The 13765-nt window shown below is 40.1% G+C and overlaps 1 protein-coding gene across 6 annotated transcripts in view; it reads left to right on the forward strand.

The window, feature by feature from the left end:
* The window catches only part of CD86 (CD86 molecule), a 68143-nt gene extending 54759 nt beyond the window's left edge, over positions 1–13384 (forward strand). For 3 of the 6 annotated variants that reach the window (XM_010834249.1, XM_010834248.1, XM_010834246.1), the window contains exons 5-7: positions 1881–2027; positions 9313–9358; positions 11523–13384. In XM_010834249.1, coding sequence (XP_010832551.1) covers positions 1881–2027; positions 9313–9358; positions 11523–11619 — 290 coding nt within the window. In that variant the 3' untranslated portion in view covers positions 11620–13384. The remainder of the gene's footprint in view (positions 1–1880; positions 2028–9312; positions 9359–11522) is intronic. The other 3 variants (XM_010834251.1, XM_010834250.1, XM_010834247.1) reach the window with 2 other exon arrangements.
* Positions 13385–13765: the final 381 nt, after the last annotated feature.

Genomic DNA, 13765 nt, shown 5'->3' on the forward strand with positions numbered 1-13765 from the left:
TTGCCCTGGCCCCCTCCTCCAGCTCTGGCCCCTTGGTTTGCCCCGTCCTAAGCATCCCTCCAGTTCCTTGCTCCATCCTCTGGCTTTGACAGCTCCGCTCTCCTGGTGACTCATTGTTTAAATATGACTTGGCCTCGAGATGCATTGTATTTTGTGTGTGTGTGTATATGTGTGTGTATATATATATATATATATATATATTTAATTTTGGGTGGCTCTTGGTCTTTGCAGATGCACACAGGGACTACTCTTCCTTGCAGTGCAGGGGCTCTAGGCACATGGGCTTCAGTTGTGGCATGCGGCCCCAAGAGTGGGGACTCAGTAGTTATGGCACATGGGCTTAGTTGCTCCAACGCATGTGGAATCTTCCTGGACCAGGAATCAAACCCATGTTCCTTGCATTAGCAGGTGGATTCTTAACCTCTGTACCCCCTGGAGCCCACCCCTACCAGCCAGCTTAGCTGTACCAGTAGGCCAGTCCTCTCTCTTGATGCTGATTTCCTTCTGATCACCTCTGACTCTTAACAGTTAAGTAAATGGCATGGTCACCCTGCCTGTCCTGGTTGCTTCTACTATAGCCTCTCTTGGGCTGCTAGAAGCCTCTCCCACACTGTCCTGAGATTTAGCAACTTCTTGGCGCTGCCACCATCACCAAAGATGAAACACCCTGCAGCTCTCTGCCATGACTCCCACAGGTACAGGGTCCTTCTACCACTACAGCCTCATCATGGCTCACCTTTCTGCTGCTTCTCAACTGCTACCAAAACATTCCTCACTGCCACCATCTTCAGAAATGTTTCAGCTCCAGCTGCCTCAGGAAGATGGGGCTTGCCTCTCTGGGTCCCTATTCTCTGGCTAGATCAGAGATAGGTTAGGCCCCACATCAAGGAACATTTCTGGGGTATCCAAAGGTGGCAGCCTCCATGACAACAAGTATTACCCTCCTTTACTGGGATGCCAGACAGGCTCAAGTGAGGTTAAACTGGGACAGACTCAAAAAGTATTGAATGTGACCTGCAGTGCCAACAACTCCTTTTCTTAAGGTCCCAGGAACACGGTATAGGTCCACAAACTGCCCCTAAGCTAATGGGAGGTCAACTGGTCCTAGTCTCCTGTTATTTGAGATTAACTACCAGACTTGTTCTCATAAATGTCTATAAAATGGGCCACTCAGCTCTATTTCTCCCTTCCAAAGTCTATTTTACTAACTTCTTGGAACTTTAGCCATCCATGAGCAAGGAAGTAAGTCCTGATTTCTCCGGAGCTGATTCTGACCCTGATTCCTCAGGGCATTAAGAAATATCAAAGGTTTACCAATAGGTGGGACATGTTGAAAGCCATGCTGAGAAAGTCCATTGTGACATCAGGGGGAAAAACAAATAAATGTGGAGACTGGAGGCCTGTGAGAGGGCTGTTATGTTTGTCGGGGTGAGAAGTGTCTGGAGCCTGATACTCAGATGATATTGGACAGAGGACTTATTCCAAGGGAAAATTCAGAACCATGGAGGGGGTTGAGGAAGTAGGATGCTGCCCAGCTGACTGTACCTTCAGAGCCTCAGTGTACATACATTGCCCAGATTCCAAAACCAAGGGCCAAGTTGACCCTCTTCTAGATCAGGGTCACTGTCATCCCAGCCTCTGGGAAGGGAAGGCAAGACAGCTAGTCCAAGCAATGGATCAGAGTCACTGGCTTGGTTCTCAGTCAGTTGCTGAGGCCCTGAGACTAGGATTCTCTATGCCCCAAATCATGTGAGTTTCAGGCTCCTCTGGCAGTAGAGCCCTGAGGAGATGCTGGCATGTAAAGAAAGAGAAGAGCAGTAATTATAAAAACGTTCATAATCAACCTTCCTGGCTGATTGCAAACTTGGGTTCATTTTTAGATGCAAAGTCACCTGTGCCAAGCCCCCCTGTCCCAGACCACATCCTCTGGATTGCAGCTCTACTTGTAACAGTGGTCGTGAGTGGGATGGTGTTTCTAACACTAAAGAAAAGGAAGAAGAAGCAGCCTGGCCCCTCTAATGAATGTGGTGAGTCAGTGCTTGTCCTCTCTGCAGATTGCCACTTTGCAGCTGTTTCCCGATCAGCTGCCTTCTGGAGCTCCCTGGCTGAGCCCAGGCTGGCAAAGAGTCAGCAAGTGTTTGGAGGAAAAGATTCTCCCAGGGTCGGGAGCCCATATAGATGGGAGTAAGAGCCGATAAGGTGGCTCTGGGTTTCCAGGAAAGACAACATTTCTAATCTGAGGTTTACAAATGTACTCCTCATTTCCAGACAAAGCTAATTATTCCTTGGTTTACCTACTTCATGGGGTCACTGTGAGAATTCATTGAACTAAAAGGGTGAAAACACTCCTCAACATTCATGATTATGGACCTGATGGTGTTCAAGCAAGGCTGTTTGGTGGGAGAAGGGGAGGATTAGATGACCATAAGATTTTCCTTCTCATCTATTAAAAGTCTTGGTTTCCTAAGAAGTAAGTTAGATGAATTACGCCCCACTGATTTTAAAATAGAATATTAATTCTTAATGATTACCAAGTAGGACATATCCATTACCACATACACTGAACATAAAAATTGCCTAAAGTTCCACTAGTAAGAAAAAAAATGATTATGCAGACATTTTAGTGTGTATCTTCCAGATTTTTCTGTATATTAATCTGTTATTTTTCCACAAATGGGATAGTATTATGAAGACTGTTTTTCACAGTTTGGATAATGTAACATACTGTTTTCAAACTGTTTTATACTAAATGTAGGAAGAAAATTTTTAGTGCCACTAAGTATTATTCTGTAGCATCATTCAAAATGGCCCCAACACACTCCATTATGTGGATACACCTTAATTGATTTAACTACGTCCTTTCTGTTGGACATTTGGGTTGCTCCTATAGGTTTTCTATTGTAAACAACACTGCATTGAGTAGCCTCCTCATTGACTTCTGTTGTAAAAATGTTATATGTTTAATGTGGGCAAAGTGGTCCCTGCCTTTATAAGAATTCCATGCCTGTTTGTGATTAGGGCTGGTTTGGATGATGTTGTAAGATAAAGTTGGACTTTATTCTCACTAATTGCCTCCAGTAAAAGTTTGGTTGGTGCTAAGAATTAAGGTAAAACCTCCTCACTCATTTATGGTAAAAAGCACAAGATAAGTAATGCTTCTGGTCAGCATCTTAAGAGTGCAGGTACAGATTTTAAGAAAATAAATAGATGACATCAGTAGTCATTCATTTCATCCTGTTGTATTCCAAAAACAGTAAATTTGGAAGTGATAATCCAGTTTTAATACATTGACACAAAGCATATGGCAGAGCCATTCAAACTGCCAAAGCACAGAGTGTGCTGAGAGATTTCTGTGATATAAAAGTAAAATTCACAGCGCAGGGTCAGGTTACAGATGTATCATGTTTGTCCAGGCTTTGACTTTTCAAAACGAGAGTTTTTAACTTCTATTTCTCTCTCAATCTCATTGCCATTTAGATTTAGGTAAATGTGCAGATGCAACCTTCTGCTTGGAAATAAGCTGTTTCCTAAATTTGCTTTTGCAATGGAATGATTAGCTTATGCTGGCTTCCCAGGTGGCTCAGTTGTAAAAATCCACCTGCCAGTGCAGAAGACGCAGGAGATACGAGTTCAGTCCCTGGGTTGGGAAGGTTTCCTGCAAGAGGAAATGTCCAAGAAAAGTCCCACAGACAGAGGAGCCTGGCCAGCTACAGTCCATAGGATCACAAAGAGCTGGTCGTGATTTAGTGAGTGAGAACCCACACACAACTAGCTTACAAATGAAACAAAGCAAAGGGATGGAGAAAAGGCAAGTAAAAATGTCTCTTCCCCTAAGAAGCAGTCAGAAAAATTCAGGAGACTAGATGAGAAAGTTAAAGGGGACGTGTCTGTACATATGAGAGTGCTGGAAGGATGTTCAAGAAGCTATCTGTTGCATTTGAGATGGTCAGATTGAGATATGAGTGTTAAAGGGCAGAAAACCACAGGAAAGAGCATAGTACATACAACAAGCCTCTCAAGAATATGACAGAGAATACTGGTAGGAAACATCGTTTGGTCAGGTAGTCACCTGTGCCAGCAAATTTGGTTAAAGAGAATAGCCTTGATATCACTGGAGAAGGGCGAGGTACTAAGGAACCGAGCCACATAGATATGAGATGTCTGTAAAAGTGGGTTCTGTAACTTCAGCAATGTCTGCACTTGCTTGTGGATACCCTTGGTATTGGCTGTATGATAGGCAGAATAATGCCACCAACAAGATATCCACCTCATATACCCCAGAATCTACAATAAGTTATCTTACATGGAAAAAGAGATTTTTCATATATGATTAGTATATTGACTTCAGAATGATGGGATTATCCTGGATTATCCAGGTAGACCCAATCTAATCATGTGAATCAGAGAAACTTTCCTATCTGGATTAGAAAGATAAAATGGAAGAAGAGAGCCAAAGCTTGAGACAAGCTCAACCCACCACTGCTGCTCTTGAAGACAGAGGAAGGGGCCCTGAGCCAGGAAATGTGGATGGCCTCTAGAAACTGGAAACGGTCCTCAGCTGGCCACGAAAGCAAGCAAGGAAATGGGAATCTCAGTCCACAAGGGACCAAATTCTGCCAATAAGTATGGAAATAGTCATGACCTACCTACAGAGAAACAAGCTTACTGATGAGTAGAAATTTCTCCAACAATGCAGCTTCCTCCTAATCCAATATTCCTTTGCTCAGAGTACACAGCTCTCCAACTAACTCAGTGTCAAAAGCCCTTTCCAGTGTTTGTTTGGTAATTCCAGTTTTTCTCTTCCTTGGCCATACATATTTACCCTTTTTAGGTTGTTAAATGAATAAAAGGGAAAGACCATGGTTGTTCTAGCTGGTTTCTTATCCCTCTTCTCTATTTTGGTTTTGTCAAATAGGGCAGTGAAGGCATGAGAAATTACAACCTTAAATTACTGTCTTTTCCCAACCAGAAGTTACCCTGTCAGCTTACCTATTGGGGAGAAAGACTAAAATAGCTCCTCTTAAAGTTTTACTTCCTCATTTGTGTCTTGTGTGACTAAAATTTGTATTATAATAGTGCTTAGCAACCTCCAGTTTTTATAACTTGCCCCCCTCCACCAAATCTGGGACAGTCTCAGCTCTTTCAAGAATGATTTCTTAAAGGACAAATGTATTTTCCAAAAAAAAAAAAACAAAACAGAAACTTTCACAGAGCTTAAAAAATGAAACCAGGAGACCTCATCAATCTATCCTTCAAAATGCTAAATTTGTAATCAAATCCAAAAGTTTAGAATCCGTCTTCTTATTGCTGCTTTCATTTTAAAACAAGCCTTTTTCAAAATGATGGTGATTTTGTCATGAGTATGAAAGGATAATGTAATTATTTGTGTTAGTGTACAGATACCCTGAAGTACTATATTCAGTTATAAGCACTGTTATTTTTAAGAGAACTTTGACAAAAATAGAATCTAACTAGATTTATAAAGTATCTGGAAGATCAGTCAAATAAGAAATCACTGAGAATGCTCAGCCAGGACAAAAAGCCTTGAGGAGTATGCAAGTGCTGCCTTTAAATATCGAAAAACTGCCATGGAGTACAAGATCATACTTAACTGAGGCTCTAAAGGACATCTTATTGACAAAAGTTATAAGAAGGTAGAAGGAAATTAGAGTCTTTTCTAACAATTAAAGCTCTTTTAAAATTATATAGAAGACACAGACTTCTCTCTCCTCCCAGGAAGGATTAACTGCTACAGAAATTGCCCTCCTGCAGTAAACAACTAGAATCAGCAAAATATATGTGACAACTGTTTTCAGACATTGGACAACAGGCTACAGAAAACTGTAGCCCCTAAGAGAAGGGAAAAGATGAGGTGAGCCCTGTGATTGTCCACAACTTCCTGGCTGGAGTCAGTTTCTAGGCTGCTCTGAAGGCAGGGGGAGCCCTAATACCAAGCAAAACTAGAAAAAGACATTACAAGACTAGAAAACCACACATGGCCCTTGTGAACATAGATGCCAAAATGCTAAACAAAATTAGCAAATGAAATTTAGCAATGTATTAAAAAATTAGACAACATGATTAAGTGGGATTTATTCTAATAATATAAGGTAAGTTCAACATCCAAATAACAAGCAATAAAATTCAACATATTGAAAAACTGAAAAGAGAAATCATGGGGATATCTACCAAATATGATACAGAAAAAGCATTTGGGAAAATTAATACACATTCATAATATTTAAAAAGAAAGATAAACTCCCATAAAACTAGGGATGCTCTTGAATTGAATTTAAAGGACATCTACCAAAATCTTTTGTTAGCATTATATTTAATGATAAAAGACTGCTTTCACCTAAGATTAGGAACAAGGCAAGTGTGTCACTCTCCCTGCTTTTGTTCAACATTGTGCTGAAGTCCTAGCCAGTGCTACAACTCTAGAAAAAGAAATAAAAGGCATACACATTGCAAAGGAAGAGGTAAAACTGTCTCTTTTTTTGGCAGGTAAGATGAGTATGTTTATAGAAAAGCCTAAGGAATCCATTAAAAGCTATTAGAACTGATTGAGTGTAGCTAAGTCGCAGGATACAAGGTCAATACACAAAAATCAATTGTTTTTCCATATACTAACAACAAACAATTGTACATTGAATTTTTTAATACCAATTAAGGTAGTATCAAATAATATTACAGGCTTTGGAATAAATCTTAAAAAAACAAGTACAAGATACATATATATATATATATGCTGCTAAGTCGCTTCAGTCGTGTCCGACTCTGTGCGACCCCAGAGACGGCAGCCCACCAGGCTCCCCCGTCCCTGGGATTCTCCAGGCAAGAACACTGGAGTGGGTTGCCATTTCCTTCTCCAATGCATGAAAGTGAAAAGTGAAAGTGAAGTCGCCCAGTCGTGTCCGACTCTTAGCTACCCCATGGACTGCAGCCTACCAGGCTCCTCCATCCATGGGATTTTCCAGGCAAGAGTACTGGGGTGGGGTGAAAACTGAAAAACATTACTGCTGACAGAAATCAAAGTAGATCTAAATAAACGGAGAATTATGCAATGCTCATGGCTTAGAAGACTAGCTATTAAGATACCAATTCTCTCAAATTGATATTTGGTTTCAATGCAATATCAAAATCCTGGCAGGCTCTTTAGAGGAAATTAAAAAGCTTATTCTAAAAGTTATATGGAAATGCAAAGGAGTGCCATTGCCCAAATAATTATGAAACATGAGAACAAAGCTGGAAGACTTATACTACCTAATTTCAAGATTTATTTTACACCTGTAGGAGTCAAGATGGTGTGACATTCGTGAAAGGACAGGCAAATCAACCAATGGAACAAAATAGAAGGGCAAAAAATAAACTCACATGATTTTGTCAACTGATTTTGACAAAAGTGCCAAGTTAATTCCATGCTGAAAGGATAGTGTTTTGTTGAATGGTATTGGGTCAGTTAGGTATCCACATGGTAAACTGTGAACCTGGACACCCAAAAAATATCTCAAAGTGGATCATAAACCTAAAATAAGAGCTACAGCTAAAAGACTTTTGAAAGAAAACATAGAAGAAGAATTTTGTGAGCTTAGGTTAGGCAAATCTTAGGACACAGTAAGCACAAATTGTATTACAAAAAGATAAGATTGGTAAACTGAACTTCATCAAAATTTAAAATTTCGCCCTTTGACTTTATTAAGCAAATGAAAAGTCAAGTCACAGACTATGACAAAATGCTTGCAAAACATACATATAATAAAGAACTTACAGTCAGAATATATAATTGTGTGATACTATTCAATAAGATAATTCATATAACAAAAGTCACAAAGCCAAAGATTTGAATAAATACTTCACATAAAAAGATATACAAGTGGCCAATAAGCAACAGTCACACAGTCATAATGTCATTAGTCATTGGGGAAACACAAATTCAAACCATAATGAGCTACCACCATACACCCACTAACATGGCTAAAATTAAAAAGACTGATAAATATCAGGTGTTGGAGAGGATATGAAGCAAATGAAATTCTCATGTTCTTCTACACAACCCGGCAATCCTAGGTAGTTATCTATGAGAAATAAAGACATATGTCTACACAGACACACACACACACACACGTGTCCATAGCAGCTTTTTTCATAATACTAAAAACCTGGCATCCTGAATTTTTACAGTTGGTGAATGGATAAACAAATGGTGGCATATACATACAAGGAAATATCTCTGAGCTATAGAAAGGAATGTTACCACTGGTAACATGAAACAGCATGAATAAATTTCAAAAGCATTATGCTATGTGAAAGATACTTGGCACGAAAAGCCTACACATTTTATGATCATACTTATATGAAATCCTAGAATAAAGCAAAACTATTGTGGCATTAAGCAGATCAGTGGTTGGAGGGGATGGGTGGGAGAAAGAAATTGATTGAAAAGGGCTAGAGGGCATGCTTTGGGCTTATATAAATGTTCTATATTTTGGTTATAGTGGTAGTTATGTGACTGCATACATTTGTTAGACTCAGCAAAATCTGTATGGAAAATGATTGGATTTTACTGTGTATTTTATCTCAATAAAGCTGATTATTTTCAAACACATACACACACAAACAGAACCACTAAAAATAGAAAGTGTTCAAAACCATCAGGATTGTTGAAAGGACCGCTGTGGTCTCTAAATTCCTCCATGGACCCCTGGGTTAACAACCCCTGCTGTAAGGCTCTCAGTGGGATAATAGCACCATCACAACTGTCAACCCAGAGACATTTTCTCCCTTAGTTGCATCAGTAGTAAGTCCATGCCAGTAGGAAGTCAGGCCTTGGGAGGTCTAGCTCACTAGAGATTTCCCACTTGATTCTGGCCATGCAATACTGTGTATTATTTAGTAGCACCAGTTGGATAACCCAGTAAGGTGTCAGCACATTCAGTATTTCCTTTTCCTCCTCCTTCCAAACCTTACTTTCAAAAAAGGACAGGAAACTTTTTTTCCCCATCATTAAATGTTTGCTAAAACTATATGTGGTATACCTCTCAGTAGCATTTTTATTTTAGTAAAGAATAGAGCTATAAGTAAAACCTATTCCCAAAATTAGAACTTAAGGCAAAATGAGCAAAAGAAGGCATTTACTTTTGGGATGAAAGAAGCTGCTTCTCAGTCCCCATGAAATTTCATCAAGGAACCATCTATTCCACATACACGGCAACAATTTCTCTCTGGGTCCTAGGACTTAGGAGCCTCTTCAAACTTTCCTTCTTTTAGTATCTATGGGAAATACGTTTTCTGAAGTTGTTTTGTCTCTTTCAGAAATCATCAAAGTGGAGGAGAAAGAGAGTGAACAGACTGCGAAAAGGTGAGTTCTGACCCTACAACATTGTTGAAAGAGGTACAATCCCCAGAGGGTCTATGTTTGAGGCATGCTGGGACCTTAGCATTTATGGAGAGGAAAAGGAAAGTGAGACTAGTTTGGACTTGGAGAAAAATATCCTGGCTATAAATGGATGGCAGTGTGCCCTGTGCCCAATGCCCAAGGGGCATGGCAAGCTCAGTCGTGCTCAAGGAAAAAAATAATACCAAAAGGGTCTGATGTGATGAGCATAGAATGCATCTTATTCACCATGGCAACCCCAGTACCTAGCACAATGCCTGGACCAGTGGATTTCCTACTTTTGTGGAATGAATAAATACATAAGTGAGAAGGGATAATAGGTACCCTTTAGCCTCAATGTCTTTGCATCTGCTGTGCCCTCTGCTGGGAATGTTCTTTGCCACTTCTTCACCTCATTCTTCAGATCTTGGCTTAAGTTGCACTTTCTTAAAAACCCTTCCCAAACTAGATTATGTCATCCTGTTATAGTATCTTATGGATCCCTGTGCTTTTTCTTTATAACACCAGGTTATACTTATATATTGGTATAATTATAAGACTACACACTATAAACTTAACCAAATTAAACTCTACAGAGGGCAGGGAATATATCAGTGAAGGTCATCACTGTGCTGCTAGAACCTAGCAGAGTGTCTGGCATATAGTATAGTAGGTACTCAATAATTTTTTTTAACTGTGAAATTGAAACAGCAAATACACTTGAATCTATAGAAAGTAGCTTCTTATTAATACTAACAGTTTTCAGTAGTTGTAATTTTCATGGTTAATATTCATTGAAAGATGATGGGACTTATTTATAGAATTTACAATCTAATGGTTTGATAAGTATATAACATGTTGAAAGGAGTTTTGTGGGAAAATAAACATTGTTCATCAGAGTTTTAGTCTCTCTTACCTTTGCTTTCAGCTGAGCAACAATTTTAAGTTTGATTTGTATTTATTTTTCACTTATTTAGCTTTCTTTCTAGATACTTTACCTAATCAAATCCAAATAAGAACAGCATTGCTGCTGCTAAGTCACTTCAGTCGTGTCTGACAGCACTTAAGTAACCCTAAATATGGCATAGGGAGAAATTTGTGTATCCTTTCCATTATCTTTTGTTCACATATGAGGGATATGGAATGCAGAATTTGGTGAGGTGCTTTTTTCTTTTTTAAGGGGTTCAAGTTTTCAGGTTTTTTTAATGTAATTTATTTAAATTTATTTTCCTATTTAAAAAAAAGTTAGTTTGTTTTAGTTTAAATAAACCATTTCTCCCACCTCCCTATCCCAACCCCACCTCTAGCAACCATCAGTCTGTTCTTTGTATCTGAGAGCCTGATTTTAATTATTTTTTATTTTTAAATTTCAACATGTAAGTGAAATAATACAGTATTTGTCTTTCTCTGTCTGATTTATTTCACTTAGCATGATACCCTCAAGGGCCATCCATGTTTGTCACAAATAGCAAGATTTCATTCCTTTTTTGTGGCTGAGTAATAGTCTACTCTGTGTGTGCGTGTGTGACAATTTCTTTATCGATCATCAGTGAACACTTAAGTTGTTTCCATATCTTGGTTATTAAAATAGATATTTGTTGAAAGAATGGATGGATGCATGAAAGAATACACAAAGATTCCTGGCAATCCACCTTTTTACAAAATGAGGCAGTCAGATTGTACCTCCACCCCCCATGAGAAACTGGGCTGTCAAGAATATTGAGGCACTAGTCACACAGTCATGAGGTTAAAGCAACCCTAAGTCAAAAAAAGACATAGTCATGAGCCCAGGGTACATTGCTTCCCGTGTGCCCTGCACTCACCTGGATATACCAGCTACTGTGAGTCTCAGAATCCAGGATGGAGCCCAGGTGCTGTGCTGCCTTGTCAAAGCCAGTTCAGAAAAGGTCTGGAAGAGCCTACAGAGGGAAGGCACCAGGGAGTCAGCGTAGGGCAGTGGCAGGCCCAGACAAAAGTCAGAGAGAGTAAATAGGAAGCATGGATGGCACATCTCTTCAATAGTTTATTTCTCCTCATTGCTGTTGCAATGCCATTGCTCATTCCTATGTTCTGCTCCACTGCTGAAAGCTAGAAAAAGAAAGTGGCTCTACTGTGAAATCTCACTGAATTCTTTTCTCTATTTTTCCAGAGTAGAACTCCAAGAACCTGAAAGATCTGATGAAGTCCAGTGTGATGTTAACATGTCAAAGACAGCCTCAGACAACAAAAGTGCTACAGATTTTTAATTAAAGAGTAAACGCCATATAACTGTTTTTATATGCTTTCCTTTTCAAGTTTTGACTGACCTTTTCTTGTCTCTCTAAACCTTCCCAGAAGGCAAGAAAATATTACTATTAATACTAGTGGGGGCTTCAGAATTCCCTCCAAGTAAAATAGCCTCCTACCATGCCAGCTCTGCTCTCAATGCCAGGAGTAGATTTTAACTGTTTCTTTTCATTTCAGAACACACTCAAGGGTCAAACCCACCTAACTGATTCCTGGCTCAGGAATCATGTGTAAGATTAACAACTCTTGTTTCACATTTGGTCTCTTTTCTTAATTTTATAAATTATGTTTTACGTAGAACTCCCAATTCCTGGAATTGTGGCTTTTATGTACTCTGAATCTCAGATACTAACCCTCATTCCATCTTGTATACCTGTGACTGAACAACTACCTTTTCAGTCTGGGTGGGAGTTATGTATTTTATGGCCTTATAATGTTTTGAAGTATAGAGAAATATGTCCTATAATAATGTAATTACTGAAGAAATTCCACACTCTGTTAAGGGGTTCTGGTCCCTCTGTGAGGGTCAGTAAGGAAAGTGATGGCCCAGTGTGCTGACAACAATAAGCAGACCAACTCAAAATCTGGGAAATTAGAGACAGAGAAGGAACCAGTTCTGTAGCCATTACCATCAGGGCTGAGGCTAATATTAAGGAGGATCCACCTGCCCAAGAAGCTACTGCTGAGCCTTAGCAAAGACTGTGGGATAAAGCAGAAGAATGCTGTGCATAATAAACTCTGTTTCTCTTCTTGGGGGAAAAAAAAATGAGACAGTGGCCTGGGGCCACTGTGAGAGAGCCAGTAGAGAGATCACAATACTCAAAACAGGAAAAAAATGAAAGCTCTTGACCAATAGAAATGCACATGAATGTTCAGTGTGTGCAGGCCTTCAATAAGCCCTGGGAAGAGCAACAGATGGACAGTCTAACCAAATGGACTTAAGGCCGACAGCAGTTTCCTTGCAGGTTGGGAGGGGTTTTGATGATAGCCTGCTTGTTGTAATGTTTCACCCGACTGGAAGCAGAGCTGGGAAGGGAGAGCTATCATCTTAGTAACGGGGTGATGGAAGGAGGCCTAGGTCTCTTCCAATAAATGACTGAGAGTGAAGGAGCTGCAACAGAATTAAGAGGGCCAAGATGCACATTGCCCAGAGGCTGACTAAACCCATAGATGTCCTAAGGAGATACCAGTTGTCCCAGAGCAGGGCTCTGGGGACTGTCTATGTGTCAGCTCTCAACAACAGGGAAACTGGGCCTGGGAGAGGAATATACTAGCCCAGTAGAAATGAGTTAGGAGACCCTGGCTCTAAGACAGCATCACTGACGGATGAAGAAGCCTCAGTCCAAACCTAAAGAGAACTTTGGGAGGCCCACGCTACGGAAAAGTAGTTCTTATTCTACATTTTGTTGTTGTTGTTCAGTTGCTCAGTCGTGGCGTGTTTATTCTACATAAAGGACCCTGAAGGGTCGTAGACGCCTACGCTAGCCATGCTTGAACCTGTAATAGTTCCAGCTGTGTGCTCTACCCTGCCTTGTTTTCATTAGGCTTTAAGCATCTTCATTAGACTAACATGTGGTGTGTTTTTTTTAACTTTTTAGTTTATATTGGAAGATGGATGATTATGTTGTGGTGTTTCTGCATGTACAGTGAAGTAGTTTAGTTATACATACACATGTATCTATTCTTAATAAATTTCCATTAAAATGATGTGTGCTAAGTCGCTTCAGTCGTGTCTGACTCTTTGCGACCCTATGGACTGTAGCCCTCTAGGCGCCTCTGTCCCTGGGATTCCCCAGGCAAGAATACTGGAATGGGTTGCCATGCCCTCCTCCAGAGGATCTTCCTGACCCAGGGATCGAACCCCTGTCTCAGACATCTCCTGCTTTGGCAGGTGTGTTCTTTACCCCCAGCACCACCTGGGAAGTCCATTAAAATGATGTAAAAGTCTAAATTTTCTACTTCAGCAATACTTACAGTCTGATATCACTCCCTCTATCCTCCTAAGGTATGTCTTTGCTCTTGATAGTGCTAAGATAGCCCAGTCTCTGGTCACCTAACTAAAAGCCCCAACTCACACCAAACACTTTCCTCTTCCCTTTCCTTTAC

The sequence above is a fragment of the Bison bison genome, unplaced genomic scaffold (genome assembly GCF_000754665.1).
Source record: "Bison bison bison isolate TAMUID 2011002044 unplaced genomic scaffold, Bison_UMD1.0 scf7180017864032, whole genome shotgun sequence".
Taxonomy (NCBI): domain Eukaryota; kingdom Metazoa; phylum Chordata; class Mammalia; order Artiodactyla; family Bovidae; genus Bison; species Bison bison.